The sequence below is a fragment of the Gallinula chloropus genome (genome assembly GCF_964237585.1).
Source record: "Gallinula chloropus genome assembly, chromosome: Z".
In the NCBI taxonomy this organism is placed as follows: domain Eukaryota; kingdom Metazoa; phylum Chordata; class Aves; order Gruiformes; family Rallidae; genus Gallinula; species Gallinula chloropus.
In genome coordinates this window covers 53,284,415-53,307,066 of record NC_140089.1, presented here as the reverse complement: position 1 = coordinate 53,307,066, position 22,652 = coordinate 53,284,415, and the positions used below count along the sequence as shown (strand labels likewise).

Below are 22,652 nucleotides of genomic sequence, written 5' to 3'. Positions count from 1 at the left end.
ATGATGCTGAAGTAAAAAACCAACCCACAGGCTTTTGGAAAAAGAAAAAAGGATTTTTGGATTTGAGGGAGCCAGGAGCAGCACATGTGTTTCACCTATAGATGCTGGATCCACATGGAGATGGTGAGTGATAGGGAGTGGGAAATGATAGGCAACACTCACCACCACCCTCAGATAAAACCCGCTTTGCAGGAGATTGGATCTGCATGCTAGAGTATTGTATTGTCCATTTCATGCCTCCTGCATTCCTGGTGAGGATTTCTTGAAAGTGAAGGGAGGAAAAGAGATAGATGCTGCGTAGCCTGATAGTAGTTATCATATAGATAGGCTTTTAGTAGTTATCTGGGGTACAGAGAAAGATGTATGGAAATGGTGAAAACTAATGCTGAGGGCTGTAGGACAGGAGCAATCAGGAGCTCTTTAATCCAGTTGCTGATGAAAAAGTAAGGCTGAGGTAAAGGTAGGGGGGAGCAAATGTGATAGCAATTTATTTGGAGGAAAATATCTAGGAAAAACTCAGATGGAAGGTGATGCTTCTTGGCTAGAGCATTCTAGCCCACCCATTGCATAGGGTGGGCCTGGCTAGATGTGGCATTTGGCACTACTTCCACATGGTGGGCAGGAACAAGAGTGCGGTGCGTGGGAACTTCCTACATCCTTCCTGCTGTGTCAAGTAGTGTTGACAGTCTAGTCTGTGTGCCTGTTTCACTAACAGAAGGTTGGTCTTCGACCAGGGGCAGGGTGGGAATCAATAAGTAGGTGGGGAGAGAGCAATAATAATAAGATAAATGATTGGTGAGTAGGTAGGCAGCACAAGACCGGGATGTATGGCAGTGTGGCTGTGACCCTTTGCTGAGGGAACACCAGTGGTAGCAGGAGGGCAGGAGATTGAGAGCTTCTGAGTTGGGGTCTGGCTTTGAGTGATGTAGGAGGCCAGGGCTGTGAGGAGCAGAAGGTGGAGCTGGTTGTGAAGAAGTGGGGTTGGTATGTGAGAGGGTTGAAACTTAGAGGATACATGCCTAGGCTGACATTTGGGGAGGGAAAAGAGAGAGAGAGTGGAATAGTTTGAAAGGAGGTCGGGGGTTCTCATTTGGAGAGGAGCAGAAAACTGTAGGAGATTCACATGTGAAGAGAGGACAGGAGTCTTCCTCAGTAACCTGTTTTCTACACACAGCTTCAGTGGGTAACAATAGTCCTACACTCACTGTCACCTGATGCACAGCTGGGCCTCTCTTCTCGCTCTGTCCCCACCCCAGCATGGGGTTCTTGCTCTTCTAAGGTTTCCCAGCTCTTCAGATGACCTTTCAAGGCTGATGTTAGCCTAGAAGGCTGTGCAGCTGTCTTGTGCAGCAGGCGACCCTGGGAAACCACATGCAGAAGGAGAAAACACAGAACCTCCCCAAGCCTGGGGATACAGCCTTCCGCGTTGCAAACCGCAGCTGTTGCCATGGTGCTGTGCTGGGAGAGTGGCTGTCTCTGGTGTCACATTCGGGCTGGATATATGATACCTCCAGCTCAAGGCTTTTTCAGCTTTGGCTCCTATTTTCTGCCCTGAGTGTCTTCCTTTGTTTAGAAAATCTGCCAAGGTTTGGTCTGCTGAGACCTTCCACTTCTGACCAAAGTCAGTACCGAGCTGTTCACGTTGGCTGGGTTTGCTCTGCCTGAGTGAAATGCGCCTGATTGTTGACATTTAACCTTCCACTCATCATTTGTGACTGATGCATGTTCACTGCATGGGGAGAGCTGGGGAGGGATATGGATGTGCCCAGGCATTTCCAGATGTTCCGTTGTCCTTACCTGTTGCAGCTTTGTTTAAGCAGGGGCAGCAGATCTTGTTAGTACTACCATCTGCAGTGTTGATTCCCCTCTTGGGCTGCTGTGTCACTGTGAAGGAGTTGCAGGCCTCAATGATCTCAGTTTGGGAAGGACGGTACCGTGAAGTGCCTTATGTTTGCCTGACTCTGAAGGCTGCTTGTTACGTATCAGTGCAGGTATAGTTGTAATTGCAGCAGTTCTCCAAATTTGGCTTTCCAGACACTGGTGGTGCTGTAAAAAGCTGCTATTTACCCAAGTAAAGAAAGGCCATGGGACGAATGTTCCCTTTCCCTCACATCTCACTGGTTTGGTATCTGGCATGCAGTCTCAGTCCAGTCTGAACCATCTGTATCGGGAGAAAGAAGACACACATGAAAGGGGGGGAAACTGTAAAAGGGGACTTTAGAGGAGGATGCCAGTGTAGACGGAAGCCAATAACACAAAGCCACCATATCTTGGCTTGAGATGTATGTATCCCTTGATGATCATTCCATACAGTTGCAGTACTTGGCATCTCCTTCTGGAGGTCAAGACTGGAATGAGTTATGTGAGACTAGCTAAGAAAGGACACCATTCTTTCAAATCACATGTGTTCACAGAATCATAGAATCACAGAACAGTTAGGGCTGGAAGGGACATTAAAGACCATCAAGTTCCAACTCTCCTGCCATGGGCAGGGACACCTCTCACTAGACCAGGTTGCCCAAAGCCCCATCCAACCTGGCCTTGAACACTGACAGGGAGGGGGCAGCCACCGCTTCCCTGGGCAACCTGTTCCAATGTCTCACTACCCTCATAATGAAGGATTTCTTTCTAGTATCCAATCTAAATCTACCCCCTTCCAATTTATAACTGTTCCCCCTTGTCCTATCACCACATGTCCTTCTCAAAAGTCCCTCCCCAGCTTTCTTGTAGGCCCCTTCAGGTACTCAAAGGCTGATATAAGGTTTCCCTGGAGCCTTCTCCAGCCTGAACAATCCCGACTGTCTCAGCCTGTCTTCGTAGGAGAGGTGCTCCAGTGCTCTAATCGTCTTTGTGACCCTCCTCTGGACCCATCCCAACAGTTCCATGTCCTTCTATGTTGGGGACAGAACTGGACACAGTGCTCCAGGTGGGGTGTCATGAGAGTGGAGTAGAGGGGCAGAATCACCTCCCTCTACCTGCTGGCCACTCTCCATTTGATGCAGCCCAGGGCATGGTTGTCCTTCTGGACTGTGAACACACATTGTTGACTCATGTCACACTTCCCATTCACCAACACCCCCAAGTCCTCCTCTGCAGGGCTGCTTTCTACCACATCCACCTCCCAGCATTGCCCCAACCCAGGTGCAGGAGTTATTCCGGAGGGGAAAAAGCCACTTGGAGGATTTCTGTTCTGCTCAGATACAGTATGGTCCCCTCACTGGTCTATTTGATTGAGTGTACTTTTGAACATCTTTGCTTATGTTCATGCGAAAACCTTTCTTCTCATGGTTGTTAGTCTAGATGAGCTGCTAGTGAATCCATTTGATTTCCATACCCAGGCACAAGGCAGAGGAATCCCTGAGTCTAGGGGAATTAGGGTGCTGAGAGGAGGACCGCTAAGAGTACCCATGCTTAGGCAGAGGTTTTTCAGACTTACTTGGAGGTGGTGTGTGGTTGGTTTATCTGACTGAACAAAGCACTGTTGACTTGATTAACATATGGCTGTATGCTTCAGTCTGAGAGAGGAAGGTCTCTCTGTTCCTTTTCTGCTAGGCACTGCATCTTCTGGGACACAGCTGAGGATCTGTGCATGTTGGATTGATTTGTGGGGGTGATGATGCTGGTGTGATGCAAGCTCTGTGTTAGAAGACAGAGAAAAATCCCCTTTCCTCATACCTTCCTAACAGCCAAATCTCACCTTGCTATATGGATGACACTGCAAATAAACCAACCCATGACTGTCTCCTTTGTCCTTTATGTGGTAGGTTGGAGGAAGGGAAAGAGCCTTGGTTTAAGCTCTAGAAAACTCACTCATTAGCACAGATCCAGACACAGAAACTACACAGAGCTCCTGGGAACTGGCTGAAACTTGCTTTTTCCTGCCTCCATTGTTGGTGTTCCTGGTGCTGGAGCATCCTGGAGTCCTAGACCTGGCCTCTTGTCTCCCCGTCAGAAGCAGGATGGAGGGCTTTCCCACACTCAGGAGGGTGTGGATTGCACCTTTCGTGCTGGGGAGCAGCACTGAGAACTCAGTAGGACTTGCCATCTCAGGGTTAACCAACTATTTTTCCATCACTTTTGGAGGGGCTTGGGAAGAACATGTCCAGCTTCAACCTGGCTGAGACCCCTCCTTGGGTTCTTCACTCTGGAGAGCTTTCAGTCCCAGAGTTCAGGTCCCCTAAATGACACCATGAATGCTGCTGCTTTTGGAGGGAGTCCCAAGGAAAAGGTTTAATGACCTGTCCCTGCTGTGGGCTCACCAGTCCCACACTAACTCCCAGGAGCTGTGGCTGCTTGCTGAGGAGGGGATAGTGCTCTTTGGCTGTGCCTGATGTCCTGCTCAGAAGGTACAGACATATGGGCTGATTTCTGAGTCCTACACACTTCTGCTAAAGAGAAAGCCAAAAAGAGAGGTTTGCTAGAGATGGGGAAGGACAAAACTTAAGATTAAGAGGGGGAGTGCCATGAACCTGCCAAAACAGGGACATTCAGCAGGATTGTCCTGGTTCTGGCCAGACCAGAGTCAACCTCCCCAGGCAGCCAGCCCAGGTGAGCTGAGTTGGCCCAGGTGAGCTGAGTTAGACCATCTGTTTTCCACACCACCTGACACCACTTCCCCATAAAAGGGGCTGGTTGGGGAAGCACAGGGGTTTGGTGTTTCCAGGACAGTCTGAGTGTGGCTGGTTGGTCAGTTGGTCCTTGTGTTGTGCAGCAACAGAGTTGGGTTGCTCAGGTACTCTGCTTTTTCACCAGGTGTGGGTGTAATTGGCTGTTACTGTTCCATGTTCATGATGATTTTGTCAGTAAACTGCCCTTATCCTACCCCATGGAGGCTCTGTCCTCCTCTGGGAGTGAGCCAGCAGCGTGTGGTGCTCAGCCCCTGGTTGGGGCTGAACCCCCACAAGGGTTTCTTTCATGTGCCCTTCAGTTTGCTTTGGGCTAACAAGGAGATTTCTAAAGAGTTGCCCACCAGGGGAGGTACCTGTGCTGTGAGGTCCCTGTTTTTTGGATGTAAATATCAAATCAGTCATCCCAAAAGACTGATGGGTGGAATAACAAGTCTCTGAGATTTCTCAAAATACTTTTTTTTTTTTTTCTTCCAGTTACAAGGCTTCTCAGGCAGAGAATTTTGGTTATTTTCTTTCCTCCCAAGGAATGTGTCAGAGGAGGGAGTAAAGCTAAATCTCTGGAGATAAGAGATGAAGGGTCTGAAAAAATTGCTTCCTGGAGTTCTGGGCATGACAAGACTCTTGAGAATTGTCAGGGAGGGAGCAAGGCAAGAGTCAGTTGATCCCTAAAAGGGAAGTTTGCAAGAACTTCAGGTGGGATGCCAAGCCAGCTTGGCAACCTGTGAGGAAAGGGCCACGTGAAGAATGATACTGACGGGCCTTGCAGCATACCCCTCCTCACAGCAATGCCAGCTAACTGTCTCGTGCATGCACTAACCCATTCTTTGCCATGGCTGTCACCTTGGGCATTGCTATAATGATTAGTGCTACCTGACTCTTCTTGAGAAATAATACAAAGGTTACCCTCTTTACAAGCATCCAGTTGTTTCCTAGCCTGTGCCTTCAAATCCGCTGTTCCTCTTGTGCTGTTTTAGGTACTTTTCCTCTCTGAATTCAGAAAGAGAGAGTTGTGATGGGGGCTCTTTTTCCGAGTAAGTTTTCCCAGCTGTGTCCAGTAAAATCCGGACACACAGAGGAAAATCCAACAAATTATGAACTAAGTCTTTCCATCTATGGATAATGGTATTTCTGAATCTTTGGTGGGTTCTTTTTGGTTTGGGTTTGTTGGTTTGGTTTTTTAAACTGTTATTATTGCTAGCCACCTTCTCCCTCATGGAAAAAGAGAATCTGTATTTGATTTGAAATGCAATGTCCTGAGTACCTGGATGATGGCTTATATGTGGTTTTCTGCCTTTTGAATGAGGAGGAGCAAATTGGAAGTGAGTTTCCTGTACTCCTCTCATCTCCCTGTGTGAGAGGAATAATGAGCAAAAGAGCATTTTTAGAGAGTTTATGCACTGGTTGTTCTTTACAGACCACTGATTGTGATAGACCTTTTCTTTTTTTTTTTCCCTGAGGGGGCAGGGTGGTGAGAGAAGGTGTTTTCAGCCATGAAGTTTTGACCCAGATGATTAATGTTAGTTTAGGAAGCTAGTGCCAGCTGCCTGGAACAGGCACCAACACAGCAATGCCACGATGCTCGACCCACGCAGCCACCCAGGTGCAGCCTTCTGGGCCCATGTTGTGACCAGAGGCAGGTTTGATCCATGTGGTACGGTTAGCAAAATGGGTTTGGTTTGCTGCCCTGCTCCACCCTGGGGGTCAGATGCAGGGCTGTTTGATGGGCACACCTCAGCAGCCACTGTATAACTTACCCATTGTTCTGTTTCTTGACCTCCCATTTTTCACTCAACACTCCTTGCAAACAAGCAATCCACCACAATTACTTTTTTGTCTTGGGTCGCACTTCTGCTACGCTCAGACTTTGTATTTTCAGTAGTTAGGCAGCCTCAGCAGTTGGGATTACCAGAGCACCGCTGGCCTTGCAAGGCTCCACTCCCCAAAACATCCCCAAGCCCCTTCTTACACAACTCCTTAAGCGAGCTGTGAGATCCAGACATCCCTTGTGGTGCTTTCACACTATCTGTTGTGGCCAACAACTTCTGACGTCACTGCTGATGGCTGTTTGCCTAACTGAACCTCAGCCCATGACCCAGGCCACAGCCAGGTCACCTGCCTAGTGTGTGAGGTCCCTGATCCCCCATCACTGCCCTTGGCTGAGCTGTTTGCAGCAGCCTAGCCATGGTACCAGGCTGGACATTCCTGCGGGGGTTGACTGTTTGCCATCTTCAGAGAGGTTGACTGATGGGTGCCTGCCTCTCTCTTTCATTTTTAATGCTAGGTTGGGCTGTGTCAAAATATACGTGGTATGCTTGAACTTAAAACCTCAAGCAATTTTGGAGCGCATTGTAGATGTGACAAGCTCTCACAGCTACTTTGCAAGCTTGCCAATTTTTGTATCAGCTTTTGCTGCAATAAATTTTCTCTTACAACTAACTGGAAACTTAAATCAATCCTTTGGACAAAAAAAGTACAGATTTCTTTCATAAATGCATTAAAACTACCCTGTTTCTCTTCTGATTGCCTGTTCATGATAATCTTTTGGGATCTAATAGGGCCATCTTGCATAAAGCAATGATTGATGGTGTAAGGAATTCCACCTGTCCTTGTGCACATCTTGGGGTGGGTGGTGCCCAGCCCCATCACCCTTCTTTGCAGTGGAGGAAACCAACAGCTACGTGCCAGCATGGCAGTGGCTTGCAGGATTGTCCTCCCCCAGGCTAGTGAATGTTGTCATCTCCCAGTCCTGGGGCACAGAGCATATTCCCAGCAGCCTAAATGTCTGTGGGACTCAGGCCAGATGCCTGGATGGGAGACGAAAGGTCAAATACTTCTAAACAGAACACAAATAGGTGGAGAAAAAAACCCCAATTTGGCGTGCAGCTGCCACCTAGGTGCCTGGGACTGGGTGAGGGGCAGCACCAGCCCTTCCTCATGCCCCCCTTAAATCCAGCGTTTGCTCCCAGCTGCCTCCTGCCCTCCAGCAGCATTACCTCAGCCCTGCCTGGGAGCAAGAAGGCAGAGCACATCACCTCCTCAGAGACCCAGGGGCTGGGTGGATTTTTTTTCTGCTGCATTAGGCAGCTCAGATGTGGCACAGATGGAGAATCTGCAGCCTGTGCCCCCGAACCGGCTCCTGGGGCCTCAGAGGGGCCTGAAACAGATGGGACAAAACCCCGCGGGGCCGAAGAGTGCTTGTCATCGCAGCCCTGGCTGGGGGGAGAGGGGTGAAGCCCTCCAGCACATCACCCTGCCCTGCCAGGGCACTGTGGTCCGTGGCATGTGTTGGCCATGGGTGGAATGGCTGTGGTACTGCATCACATGGACATGCTGCTCCTGTGGCTGCCAGACTCAGCCCTGGCGCATGGGGCAGGAGTGGATGAGGTGGTACCTGCGGGCCTGTGCAGGGACCTCTTTGGGACCCATGCCAGCCATTGTGGGGTATGGAAAGACAGGTTTTCATCCAACTGTTCCCGGAGGACAGAAATGATTGGAGTGGAGGGCTGCTGAGCGGGCTGGAGGCAGATCCTGCCTCTTGGGATGCATGGGTAAGCTTGGCTTGAGGTGCTGGGGAGCTGGTTGGGAGGCTTGAGAGGGAGAAAGGAAGCTGTAGGGAAAGAGCAGGATGCCTTCTGGGATACAGGGTACACTGGGGCTGAAGAACCCAGATAACTGAGGCAGTGCAGTCTCCTGCGGGGTGCTGTGGGTGGAAAGCTGGGTCAGCACTGCTTAGGTAAGTATGTGACTGGAGGTGGTGAGAAGAAAGAGTGAGTTTGGGTTAGGAAGAGCAGCATGAGCTGTGTGTGCCATGGACCTCCTGGGAGGAGAGCGGATAGATGGTGCTGGATGGAGCTTCCTGAGGAGCTGGAAGAGCAGAGGGGTGGTGCTGCCACCCCTCCTGCTGCCAAACAGAGAATGCTCCAGGCCAGGGTGCATCATGCTTTATGCCTGAACTTAGTTTTTGCTCCCAGAAGTGGATTTTTGTGCTGTTTTCTTGGTGCTGGAGACTTGAAAGGCTGAGGTCACCCTGAGCTGGCGGGGAACGTGGCTCTGTCCAGGAGCTGGAAGGACAACCAGGAACAAGGCAGGGCTTCGCTTTCCCCTGAGCCGCAGAGGTGCTGCTGTGTATGGGTGTGGTACAGTTATGTCAGCGACTTCATGGTGATGCACTTCCACCACCAGGACTGTCCAAGGCCTTCCATTACAGGAGGGCAGCTTGGAACAAAGAATCAAACTTAAAAGTGTTCAGCAAGTCCTGGTCCTTGCTCCAGATTACTCCCAGAAAGCCTGCCCTCAATTTTGGTAGTTTAGAAAGAAAAGTTTCCAACGGCTACCAAGCAACATGCAAATATGCTGAAACTAACACACCAGAAACTTGTCTCCCATCCGCCAGCCGCTCCTGTAGCTAATCTCTGTAACTGGGCCCCAGGAGATTTGGGGGTGTTTTCTAAGGCGCAGCTTCCGATGGGGAAACCCCTCTCTTTCTGTCATTGAAGAGGCCGGCTTGCAGAATTCCTGGAAGTCCTCAGTGATGTGGCTGCGCACTCAGAAACCTGCTGGAGAAGGAGAGCTTCCAGCGAATGCTGAAAACCTCTGAAGTCTGAATGTTCAAGTGGGGTTACTAGGAAGGCAGCAGCGCACCTTTGCTACTTGCAGGGGGGGGCGGTGCAGCAGGAAAGCCCCGTGGCCTTGGGAAAGGCCTTTCAGTGGAGTCGTGTTGCGTGGTCCGGTCCCCGCGGGCTGCTCACGCCGCTGCTGTGGGCGCCCCGCCTGGGCTGCGCTCCTCCCGCCGCTGCTTTCGCTAATCCCGAAATGACTCCCCTCTCTTTGAGGAACACGTGGCGTACTCCCTCGTACTCCCTCGTACTCCGTTCCCCCTCCCTTTCACTACGGCCCCCGCCCCGCCAGCCTCCCCTTCCCTCCCCTCCCGGACGGCCTTCCCCCGCTCCCGGGCCGAGCCCCGGCCCGCCCCCGCCCCGCCCCCTCCTCCCCCCCCCCCCCGGGCCCGGCCCGGCCCTGCCGCCTGGCCCGCGCCTCTCTCGCTCCCGCCGCGCCCACCGTGCTGGGGCCGCGCTGCCCGGCTCCGCCGCCGGCGCTGCGGGCCGGCAGGGCGCTAGGGGCCGGCCCGCCCGGCCCGGCGCGGCCTCGCAGGAGGGCGGCAGCGATCCGCCGCGGCCGGCGATGGGAGATGGAAGGCGGCGGCGGTGCGGTAAGGGCGGCGGGTGCCGGTGCGGGGGGCGCGCTCAGCCGCGGGCGCTTTCCACCTTTCAGTTACTTCGACCTCTGTGCCATTTGCACTTCTCCCTTTGTATTCCGCTCCCCCCCACCGCCCTTTCCCCCCCCCCCCACCCCGTTCCCTTTTCTCCGCTTTTCTCTCCCATTACCTCTTTACTTTTTTCCTTTTATCCTGTTTTCTCTGTTTCTCCTGGTTTTTCTCCTTCCTATTTTTTTTCCTCCTTCTTTTCACGCTCGCCTAAGGAAAAAGAGAGAAAGCAGGCTGGTAGCCCGCTCCTGTGCTCGTTCCTGCTAGATCCCCGAGACGCGAACTGCGCCAGGGGGGCTGCTCAGGGACCCCCCGCCCCGCGGCTGGGACCCCCAGCCTGCATCCCGTACAGCGGGTGTTACTTCGCTCTCCGCCTAACTTGCCTGTGTAACAGGTCGGTGCTGTTGCCCGCGCTGACCAAGTTTTCTGGATCACACCAAGTTCTCGATTAAACGACACGTTGTGAGAAAAGCGTCCCTGGCTGAGCAGTAGCGCTGTGCTTTCTGCGGGGGAGTGGGGTTGGGGTGAATCCCCCAAAGATGTAAAGTTTTGGAAGGCTAAATGTATTCAGGAGCGCTCCTGCGCAGGTTGAGGTGTTATCTTCATCCTTGCTGCCGGGCTCTGGAAGCTACGCTTCTCAATGGGAACAAAAGCACGGAGGTGTAATGAGCTTGAACTTCACACAAACTCACCAAAGATTCTGACTTCCCAAACAGATGCAGTATTTCCATGCCGTAAACAGCAATTACCTGGCTCCCACAGGGTGCCAGTTAGTACTTTGTCAGGCAGAGAACATCTGTGTGTTATTGAGGTGATTTGGGTGTGTAATAGGCAACTGCAATTACTACTGCTTTTGCAGCTCCAGTCACGCTTTAATTCTGTCTGTGCGTAGCGCCTTTAAAACAGGAAGTCAAACACAGTATTTCTAATGAAACTGGTGGCTGCACACCCAGCATTTGAATCTGCTGTAATGGGCTGCTGAGAATATCCAAGCCTTTCTGGTTTGGCCAGCAGAATGCAACCTCTTTCTGCTCCAAATGCTTTTTCATCAGCCATACCCTTCGTTGATGCGTTCTCAGCAGATGGTACCAGTTTAATGCTAGCCACAGCTCTGGCCTGGCTCTGTTGATTTGCACAGGCTGAGAGTTTAGTGTCAGAGATGTCGGCTTTGGGGTGTGCTGTGGGTGGGAGAAGGGGGTGATGTTAAGCCATGTAGGAACCCCTGTGTAAACACTCTCTTTCAATTACAGCCTTCTTTCTTTGCAGAAAAAGAGTGTAAGAAAATCCCGTGGTGATATTAAAAGCAATTCCAAGAAACTTTTGGTGTTGCTCTCTTCGAAATTCAACGCAACAAAAAAATTTGGACAAATTCTTCATGCATAAACTTTTGCACAACTTGTCTGTGTGAAAGGGGTCCTCTTGTGCTACTGTTACTCAAGCAGATTATCTGGTTTACTGTTTCCATTTCTATGCCATCACATTGAGTGGGAAAAGAGCAGTGAGGATCCTATTGAAGATGCCAGTGTGTTGGGGTTTTTTTCAGCAAGAATTTCTTTGGTGTTGTCAAGCTGCATAGCTTGTCGTTAAGAGTATTTCCCTTTCCCACCTACCCTCAAAATGGTCCTTTCTAGTCTTGCCCATCTTACCAGGAAAGTTTGGCTTTTGGTTTTGCAGCTTTGATTTAAGAAATGGTTTGGGGTTTGATTGCTGTGGGATGAAGAGGCAGCCTGTCTGCGGGAGTATCGTGGACCAGTGCCATGGACCATCTTTGCAGACAAGTGGTTGTTTCCATGGGCATGCTCTGAGCCAAATGCTGGGAGCTTCAGCGTTGGGGCTGGTGGTTGAGGTGGCACAAGTCACACCCCACCTGTTGCTGTCAGTGCAGGGGGAGGATGCTTAGTCTGTGGCTGATAAACTGCCCTAGTGTGTGCAGCACTCTGGTTGCTTGAGACAGTCCCTGCTCCACGGAGAGGTGGACTGTCAGACCTGGGAGCTGGGGTGATTTTTTTCTGAGGCATAGTGTGCATTTCCTTTTGGAGTTCCTCTGTTTAGTTGCAAGGGTCCTGAGAGAAGGGGAGCACCCGGCGTATTGCTGGGTGCTGGCTTAAAGATAATTTGGAAGTAGGATAATGTAGTGGCTTAGGAGAGGGAGCACAAAGGTGGGAGGGAGGGAATAGTGTCTGGAGAGTGAGATTGGGCAGGTCCCCAGGGTACCAGAGAGCCATCTGCCAAGCAGCGGTGCTCCAGCTGAGGTTGGGCAAATGTGTGAACTGCTGCCAAAACTCAAAGGTCAGGGCAGTCAGCCTCCAGCCAGTGTATCCCACTCCCTGTCAGCTCTCTGACATGGGCGCTAGGGATCCCTGTGGGGCAGCAGCTGGTAGAATTGACAGTGCGAGGTTTGTGGGCTTGGATGGAAGAAGTGGGAGCAGTGTCCCTGGGCTCAGCGACATACGATGCCCGTTCTCCATGAAGGAACTCTTCCTTGCAGATGGTTCCTGATGGGAGGTAGTGTCTGGCTTCTGGTGGAGCAGGGATTTCATGGTCTGGCTTTCCCACCCAGACCCATTCCACAGCCTAAGGGTTTCATCACATCCTGGTGGGTTGTAAAGTTGTGTGTGGATCCTTCCTTGCAGAAGTTGTTGGAAAGGGGAATATCTGATACAGAGTTACTCCAGATCGTTGCTATATGGAGGAGTGGGGCTGCAGATGGACATGTTTAGGTCTTGATCAATTTATGTCTTAAAACATAAATATATGAATCTCTTTCTGAAGGGATTCCTGTCTTGCAGCACCCATGGTAGCAGAGGCTGTTTCCAGTCCCTTTTCCTGTTTCCGCTGAGAAAATGTGGGCGGAGAGGAGGTGAGGGTGGCAGAAATTGTAACTTCCATGGGATGAGAAAGCTATTTAAGACCAGCTTTAAGTTTCTGCTCAACACTTTTTGGTCTGACCTCAAGTGTCCTGTTCCTATCAGGAATGGCACTGTCTCAAGTGCACTTCATGTTTCCAGGTACTTTTTCTGAGCACGGCACTCCTTGCTCCTGGATGCCTCTTGCTGTTGTGCCGGCTCTGGTTTGCTCCTGGATGCCTCTTGCTGTTGTGCCAGCTCCGGTCAGAGACCACGGGGATGCTAATGCTTCCAAGCGTTCGTTCTCTGCATTACAGAAATGAGCAGTGTGGGTTGTGGATGGGGTTTAAGAGCAGGGTGGGGTGAGGGTTAGCCCTTTGGGCGCGGGCTAGGTTGCTACAGGGTTGAATAAGGAGGCAGAGTTGCTCAGGTATTATCTATCCCTTCAAACTTGAATTGCTTCTGAATTGACTGCACTTCCTGGATGCTGTGAGCAAACAAACCTGCTTGGGCACTGGATCAAGCTGCCTGTCTGGGATCAAGCTGTCCGTAGGAGCTGGAGCTCTGTATTTCCTCTGTATTTCCACCTCCACCACGTGCCCCAGCCACCGGCTGTAGCTGTGGGAAGTGCGTGGCATTTGTCGTGGCTTGCTTTGCTAACTGTACTGAAAGATTTTCAGTGCTGTGACTGCTGGACTAAGCCCAAGGACACCAAGCTGGAGCTGGCATTTGAGTTTGGGCTGCCAAGGTGAAAGCACAGCGGTCACTGTCACGCTTGCCCAGGGTTTCACGTTGCAGCCACAGCAATTGCTTCTGACACCTGGTGAAAGGAATGAGAAGAGGGCATCGTCTTGAGCCTGTGATACAGTAGCTAAGTAGCAGTAAGAAAACAACCCGGATGGCACAGGTCACACAAGCCTTGCTTTCGGCAGGAGCGATGAATGGGGCTCGTTTTCTCTTCTTAGTGTGAAACAGCACTGTGGAAGAGGTGGCTTGTCTCCAGAGTGTACTCATCATTTTTTTCACAACAGTTTTCAAACAGGAAGTGTCACTGCGGTAACAACTGCATCTCCCAGGCTGAACAAAAGCCAAGTGTGATGGCAAGATGCACTAAACCTCAGATATGGCTGCATTTCAGTGTTAACAGAAGAACCCTTGCCAGGAAAGCCCTTTTCTTTTGAGAAAAGGGCTTCCTCGCTTTTTTGGCGTCTTCTGCCTTCCTGTCATGGCTGAAACTGACTGGTGGCTCCTGATGGGTCGTAGGGCCACAGCAGCCCAAGGATGCTGGTGCTGACACTGCATAGCTCACACTTTCTTAGCAAGCAAAGACTCTGCTCTTGCAGAAACACCTTTTCATCTCCCCAGCGCTTGCACAGCAAGAGGTGTACATGAAATTTGTTAGTGTGACTTCTAGCTTTTGTCTCAGTTGTGCCAGCGAGAAGACAGCTCAGATCAAGCTTCAATCAAATTTCTGATCCAAAAAACTTCAGATAAATCAGTTAAGACTCAGAACCATTCAGGTGAAAGCTGTAAAAATAAACCTGCAGGGTCAATGAGCTATGTCCAAGTTAGAAGGAGATATACATGCACCTTCTTGCGTGCTTTGTTGCTGTATTGTAGCTCAGCAGTTTACCCTTGCTCTTGTGTAGATTAGCTTGGGTTTGGGTGTAGATTGGGGATTTTGGGGTGGGTTTTTTTTTAGTGTTCAATGAAACTGAGGTGCAAAGAATATTTTAATCACTTTGGGATGCTATCTTTAACCATTTTTAAATTGGAAGATGAATTCTCCCAACATCTTGTTTTTCTTCTGTCTATAAAACCAGTGCTTACTTAGCTGGACATAGTGAATGTGTAGCACATGGAAAGGATGCACCCTGAAAGTTCTCAGGACTCAGTGGATGTTGGCCTGGGTTTTGAAAAGAACTTAGCTGCCCAAAGATACAGAGGTAACGTCTGGTAGGCTTGTGAGACACTTAGGCATATCCAAATTTTAGCTTCCACGGAGTTGAAACCCATGTGAGGCAGACCTGTAACCTGCTTAAATACTGTTCTGCTGTCTGAGACCTAAAAACGATGGAAGCTCACTACCTGCTGAAAAGAAGCGGTTTGTCAGTTCGCTAAATATACTCAGAGCAGCTTGAACAAAAAAAAAGTAACTGCAAGATGTCTAATACATACACCACTGAATTTTCTGAATAAAAGATGCGTGCAGTTTTCCTTAAATCAGGTACCCGTCGCAATGCTGTTTGACATAACTCAAGAAAAATACTCAAGAAAAATACTTGCACAGCAACCTTTCACTTTGCTCTCTCCAGCCTGACCACTTCGTGGGAGGCTACTCCTGGTGAACACATCCTGTGGCACTGGGAGCAGCACAGAAAGCCTGCAGTGCCTCGATGCGTTTTGGTGAATCCCTAGGGTGAAGGTATGGGTCATGTTGCAGCCAAAATTGAGGACCAATGCTGGCTGGGCAGTACTGAGCCTGTTCTGCCTGGTCCAGGGCCGTGCCAAAGCTCGGTGAGCAGATAAGAGTGGCTGACTGCACCCATTTAGACCCAAGGTCAGTTTAACCCAGGAGCACGTTATGTGGTCATGGATGTCAGCAGATGCCTGGGAAGAGTTTGGATTGGAGCTTCATGAGATGAATGTCATTTCTACATATGTTGTGGATTTGTATCCCTTGAGCTTGTTTGTCCTTCTTTTCAGCTCCTGTAGGGTTTTGGTTTCCATGACATTGCTTTGCAGGGAGGTTTGTGGTTTTGACTACAAACCATCTTCTGTTGGTGTAGTGCTGACTCCTAATAGCTGTTTCTGATGTCCTCTGGGTGTTGTATGAAAGGAGGTGTTTAATAACCAACTGCTCTTTGCCTTGTGACTGCACACATCTCTCAGCTGCCTCTTCCCTTCAGCTGAGAAGTTCTTGCAGAGTTGGTCGTGCCTTCCCTATAATCCAAACTTCTCTGCTGGAGAAGCCCTTTCCTTCCTTACCTACCTTCTGGCTCTCTACACAGCTCTCTGCAACTCCTTTTAGTTAGGAATTAGTTAATTAAGTGTTAATCTATTTTACTAGTGCTGTAATTTAAGAATAGCAAACGTGTTAGGATGTGGGAGTGTGTGTGTGAGGAAAACATAAACATGGTGTATGAGGTCACATGGGAGACCACTGCTAGTGGTCTTTTTGTGAGCACTAGCAGTACTCCCTCTGTGCTGTCAGTGCAGTGCCTTTCACCAGCCAGCAAGTTTGTTTTCATTCCAGCTCTCTGCATTTCATGCTCTCCCTTAGGGAAGTGACTACAGAAAGGCTCAACGGGACCAGTCTTTTCAGAGCGATTAGCATGGTCTGTCAAAAGCTGTGAGGTTTGCTAAGCTCATGCCCACACAGGATTGATTACAGTGCTTAAAAACAAGGGCTGGCCACTGGCTGTGCCAGGCTGTTGGGGAGGTTGTCTGTCCGCCACAGCAGAGGCAGAACTCCCAATGTCCGTTTCCATAAAGACTTGACCGTGGTGTGGCAGTTTGACCCACATGGGCCTTTTGGCCTTCTGGGAACATGCTGGAGAAGGCTGGAAAGCTGTGGAATTCCACAGATTCTTCTATCCCTCATTCATGCTGTTGGTTGGGTTTTTTGTTGTTGGTTGGGTTTTTTTTCCTCCTTTTTATTTTTCATTCTTTTTTTAAGCTAGCTCCATTAACAGTTACTGTATTTCACTCAGTCTCTGGGGAAACTCCTGAGGTGCAGAAGGTAAGATGAAAGTAGATGTTTAAAGTCCTGAGAGCATGAGCTTGCTATGTCAGCCTATATGATAGGCTGCTGAGAAGCATTTGGCTTCTTTGCTGCCAGGGATGTTGGTGGAGCAGTGAGAATGGAACAAGCACAGCCTGGGATTAGAAATGGTCCAGGTGTGGCTGTGGAGCCCTCTGTAGCTGGTCGTGCCTTCCAGGCATCCCGCAGAAGCCTTCTCCTGCCTCCTTGCAGCAGTGCTGGCGGCTCCCTTGCGGCCCGTGCAGGGGCTCTTGCCCAGCTGCAGGGAGCTGGCACCCCCCAGCTGCACAGCTGAGCAGGAAGGCAGCTGGCTCTGGGAGGAGGACCTGTGCTCATGCACAACTGGGGCTCCCCTGAGGCTGCCACATCATATGGCTTAGCTGTAGGGACCCCTACCCCAACTAGCCAGTTCCCTTCTGGTCTTCCAGTAAGCCTAGAAGGATTGGAGTAAAGTTTCTTTCTGAGGGCAAGGTGTCTGGGTTTTATTAAGAAAGCTTGCAGGGATCTCCCTGAAGATGCTTTGACCTCTCTGTCCTGGCTCACAGGCCTTCATAAAGGGCCCTTAGGGCCCCTTCCTGCTGATGTTTTCTTTTAGCATGGCTGGTCTCCTGCTGTCCAGTATTTCAGATGACTCTTGCTCCCTGAAGGCTCAAGCTTGGGCAACCATCCCATTCTGCTTTTTCCAAGGACCATTTTCCCAGCTCTCCTTTGAGGAGTCAGTCTGTCTAGCAGCATCTGTCCTCTTAGGGGGTCTGAGAAACTCCAGACTGACATTTGCCAGTTAATTATCTGCTCCTTTGAACACTTCCTCCTTGTTAGTTTTTCAAAGAAAACACATGTCCTTAAGTGTGAATGCTTTATGGTTCACCCCAGCTCTTTGTGCCCAGACTAGACCCATTCCTTAGCCTAGCAGCCATGGACAGTGTCATCTCCTTCCAGTGAGACCCACAGAGATGGGGCACAACTCTCCTTTTAGCTCAGCTGCAAATGGTGGTGAGAGAACAAGACTTTGATATTTCTCAATTAATGTTCTCTCTGATGTAGGTATCAAAAAAACCCCAAACCAAACAACCCCAAAAATCCCCAGGAACAAAAAATTCTGTCCCCAAAAAGGCCCCTGCCAGAACCTCAGTTAAATTCAAAAGAGGATGCTTTGGTGCTTTCCTTCCATGGAGAAAGGAGAAGCATTTTTTCAGGCTTGGATGACTCACCATGCCTGTCTAAAACCGCTGGGATTTTTGGGGGGAAGTTTATGGGGAGCTGATTCCTGAAGTTGAAATCAAATTCACCCAGAGAGAGGCATTGTGCTTCAGGAAAGGCAGCAGCTCACCCTCCTCAGGAGCCTGCCTAAAGCCACCTCTCAGAGTTGAATTGTGGCAAGGGTTCCTCCTTGCAGCTACTGACCCTGCTCCAAGCAGCGTGTGTGCTTTGTGCTGGGCTGACGTACCTGTCCATGGCAGTTCCTGCTCGAGGAGCAGCATCCCTGAGGTCTTAGCATCCTACTGCTGTTCAGGTCAGTGCTGAGACATGGGTTCAGCAGCTTCACTTCCTGTGCTAGCCTGAAACCACCAGGAGCCCTGTGGGCATGCCCTGAACAACAACCTCTGTTCCCTCTGCAAGGGACAGAAGCTCAGTGTAGGTGAGACCTCTGTTGATCTGTGCTGTGTATGAGGTCAGCAGAAGCTGTCCCAGTGCATTGGCAGGAGGTCTGAGGGGTGAGGACTGCCATATCTAAGCTAACATGATGCCTCGGAAAGCCGGAATCAAAACTCAGCAGCCTTGGTGCCTGTGAAGCAGGTATCCTGTATTGCAGCGCTGGGCACACAGGGGATCGCTCCTCCCAGTGTGTGCACCTATTAAAGCCACATTTCTCATATTGATACAGATTAACTGTACATTTCATTGTCATTTCTAAGAAAAGGCAGAGTTACGCAAATTATTTCTAAGAAGTCATTTATATTAATTCCCCACAGATAGAGCATGCTCAGTGACACCCAGGGGGTCTTCTGCTGATCTTCAGGGATGAAGGCTGAATGCCCTCCTCGCTCTCAGCACACGGTCCCCACGTCTCCTCTCCATGATTCTGGGCTCCCAACACCTGCACCAACTAGTTAGTTTTTTGCTGAAAACTAGATATATTCTGTCTCTTAATTGGTCGTTAGTCTTGTTATGTATGACTCCCCTGTCTCCTACTTCTTCTAGTTTCAAGGCTGTTGCACTACTTTGGTTAAGTTTTGTAGCTGCTTTCATGAAACAGCTTATGTGATTACAGCCAAATTCTGCTAAAATCCAAAACTAATCTATTCCTAAAAACACACAAATTCTTGCTTCTTTATCTTCAAGGCTGATGCTGTTGCACTGTTATGGTTAAGTTTTGCAGCTGCTCTCACAAGCAGCTTACACAGTTACAGCTTTCTCTTAAACTAATCTAGTCTTAAAACCATGAAAATTTTTATATTAAAGTTATATTAATTGTTTCTTAAGCTACACCTATATCAATCTATTCAGCATGATTACATTTAACACAAAATTCACCCAAGTGGCAAATGCAGTCTCCAGAGCCCAACCAAGAACCATGACCCAGAGAAGCAGGCTTCATCAAACATGGTCAAACAGGCAGAAAATGCGACAAGAGTGGTGAACGAATGAACAGGAATTCTGTGTTGCTCTGCCCAGAGTATTATTGGACTGAAAAACAGCGTGTGTATGGCTCAAGAAATGTATGCACAGCTGGGCTGATCGAAGGGGACTGATGCTCTGAGCAAGCATCACCCTCTCCGGCAGTGACCAGCACCAGATACATCAAAGGTGGTGGTTAAAGCCCTCTGAGGGAAGCAATTATGAAATGAGCTGACCTGGGTACAGATTTCTTTGCCCCTGAGCTGAGGGAGAAGGCTTAAGCAAGAGTTTTATATCCCTTCCAATCTTGCTTGGATTTAGTCCTTGCTAATGCAGCTTGCTAAGTGCCGTAAATTTTTGTCCAGCCCTTCTCTGGGCTCCAGTTTTCAGGCTGTGATGACTTCTGTAAGGTTTGGGTGATTGGCAGATCAGGCTGACAGAAAGAAGTAAAGGTGAGCATATGTTCTCTCTTAATTTTGGTTTTGGTTTTGGTGTTTTTTGTTTGGTGGGTTTTTTTCTGTTCAGTGTGTAGGTTTTTTGGGTTTTTGTCTCTAAGGAAGGAGAACAGTAAAGCAATAGTCTTAAAAGCCAGTGCTGACCTCAAGGCATCCTCATTCTCCCCTCCCTTCTTCCTTTTGCTTCTTAGTATTTCGTGTTTAGATGAAATATCAGAAACATATCCTGAAGCCTGGATTGGCAAGCTCTGAACTGCCTTTCTTTTACACGCTATTATAGTGCTCTGACAACCTAAATAGATGTTCAGCTGTTCCCATACACAAACCAGTATCTGTAATTCTCATCAGCACTTCTAAAAATCAAGTTACTCCTTTCAGACGCCAAGACAAAGGTCTTGCAGTCTCCGCTTAGGCACCTAACTCTGATAAATGCTGCCCTGTACACTGAAAACCCATTAATTTAACCATTAATTTCTGCCTGTTATTGGATGATGCAGAGGGTGCTGTGAACTGGACTCTTCTTTCGTGTAGGGTAGAGGCAGATACAGACCCTTGGAAAATGTGTTTGCTGGCAGGGAAGCTCAGTGCAGCAGATGTCTGTGAAGCCTCAAATAGCAGAGCTGAGGGATGGAGATGCTGTGTCCCAGAGGTGTGTAGATCAGAAACTACTGTCTGCTCAGGAGCTGGGCTGCTCTGTCCATGTTATTTTCCATTTAATTCGTCAGAGAGTAGAACTTGGCATCAGCTAGCTGTTTAGGTATCCATTCTTCCACATCCATTTGGGTAGGCTGAATTTTTGTCTGGTTCCAGAAACTACTCCTGTCCAGGCTATTGCAGATTGAGAGCCTTCTCCTGTGTGCTTTCTAGCCCTTCCTGCCCTCCTGCAAATGAATGCAGCCCTGTAAAAAGCAGGGGAGACATTGAGGCTTCTTCCAAGCCTATTTCATCATGCTCATGATAGTCATCTTTGTGCTAGAAAGCCCTTCATCTGTTTCATCACGTTTTCCTCAAAGTATTTGCTAGGCTAGTATTACCAGGTCCATCAAAGTTGGAGCCCTAGTGATAGGCAGTTGGACCAGTGAAGGGGAAAAACATATATCTAAAGTTCCTGTGTAAGATCTACTGCCTGCTTATTACATGTGTGTGTTGGACCTTTTGCTGGGTTGGGGATAAACAGGAAGAATTAGAGGCCTGTATGTGATCACAGGGCCATGATCTTACTGCATGAGTAAGATCATGAGTAAGATCCACTTACAGAGACGTGGAGGGGTAGCTCTCATGACTGGAATGTGGTTATGGATGGCTTTTCAGGAACAACAGACCAGCAAGTTGAGGTGGTGGAGTTGCTCTTTATGTGAGAGCACGATTGAAATGCACTGAGCTCCACACAGGAGTGGAGGAAGAGTGACTTGAGAGCCTATGGGTAGGGATTAAGGAGCAGGCAAATAAGGGTGACATTGTTGTGGGTGCTTGCTACAGGCCACCTGATCAGGAAGAGGAAGCCAATGAGTCCTTCTCCAGACAGCTGGAAGATGCCTCATGATCACAGGCCCTGCTATTCATGTGGAGGACTTCAACCACCCTGATACTTGCTGGAAAGGCAACACAGCCAAGTAGACACACAGTCCAGGAGGTTCCTGCAGAGCACTGATCACACGTTTTTGATGCAGGTGGTGGAGGAGCCCATGAGGAGAAGGGTGATGCTCAACCTTGTACTAACAAACCAAGAAGGATTGGTTGAGGATGTGAAGTCTGGAGGCAGCTTCAGCTGCAGTGACCAAGAGATAGTGGAGTTCAGGATCCTGCTTGGAAGGAGCAGGGCAGTAAGTAGGATTAAGACACAGGACTTCAGGGGCACTAACTTTGGGTTCTTCATAGACTTATTTGGAGTAATCCCATGGTTTAGGGCTCTAGAAAGTCGGGGGTCCAAGAGAGCTGGTCAATATTCAAGCACCACTTTCTCCAAGCTCAAGATTGGTGCATCCTGAAAGATAGGAAACCAAGAAGAGGAGACAGGAGGCAAATTGCTCCTGGAAAAACTTAAAGGGAAGAAGGAAGTTTAGCAACTGTGGAAAAAGGGACTGACCACTTGGAACGAATATGGGGATGTAGCCAGAGAATGTAGGGATGCAACAAGGAAGCTTAAGGCCCACTTATAATTAATACTGGCAAGGGACGCCAAGAACAAGAAGAAGGGCATTTTCAAGTACATCAGCAGCAAAAGAAAGACTGGGGAAAATGTGGCCCCACTGCTGAATGAGGTGGGTGCCTTGGTGATGGATGATGCAGAGAAGGCAGAATTACTGAATGACTTCTTTGCTTCAGTCTTTACAGCTAAGGCCAGCCCACAGGAATCCCAGACCATGGAGGTAGGAGAGAAAGTCTTGTAACAGGAAGATCTTCCCTCAAGAGCTTAGAGAAGCTAAGCAAACTCAACATCCACAGATCTGTGGGCCCTAATGGGGCCCACATCCATGAGTGCTGAAGGACTTGGCAGATGTTATGGCTAGTCTGCTCTCAGTCATCTTTGAGGGACTGTGGAGTACAGGAATGGTGCCTGAGGACTGGAGGAAAGCTCATGTCACTCCAGTCTTCAAAAATGGCAAGAAGGAGGAAACTGTAGGCCAGTCTGCCTCATCTCCATCCCTGGAAAGACGATGGAACAGCTCTTTCTAGGGCTTATTAACAAGCATGAGGAGGTTACATGGATTCACTGAGGGGAGTTCACCTGACCAATCCAATAGCCTTCTATGACGGCATGACTGGCTGTGTGGATGAAAGGAGAACAGTGGATATTGTGTACCCTGTCATCAGCAAGGCTTTTGATGCCATCTCTCAGCGTCCTTGTAAACAAACTTCAAAAGTGTGGATCGGATTGCTGAACAGTGAGGTGTACTGAGATCTGTCTGAATGGTAGAGCTCAGAGGGTTGTGATGAGTGACAGAGTCTAGTCGGAGGCCTGTAGCCAGTGGTGTGCCCCAAAAGTCAGTGTTTGGTCTGGTCTTGTTCAACATATTCATCAGTGACCTGGACAAGGGGACAGAGTGTACCCTCAGTAAGTTTGCTGATAATACAGAA

The 22,652-nt window shown here is 49.3% G+C and overlaps 1 protein-coding gene across 1 annotated transcript in view; it reads left to right on the top strand.

Moving 5' to 3' along the window:
* Nucleotides 1-9,739: 9,739 nt before the first annotated feature.
* Nucleotides 9,740-22,652, top strand: part of PSD3 (pleckstrin and Sec7 domain containing 3) — a gene marked incomplete at both ends in the record, with an annotated part of 105,587 nt that continues 92,674 nt past the window's right edge. The window contains one exon of the mRNA XM_084278578.1: nt 9,740-9,837. Within this exon, the coding sequence (XP_084134704.1) occupies nt 9,817-9,837 (21 nt within the window). The remainder of the gene's footprint in view (nt 9,838-22,652) is intronic.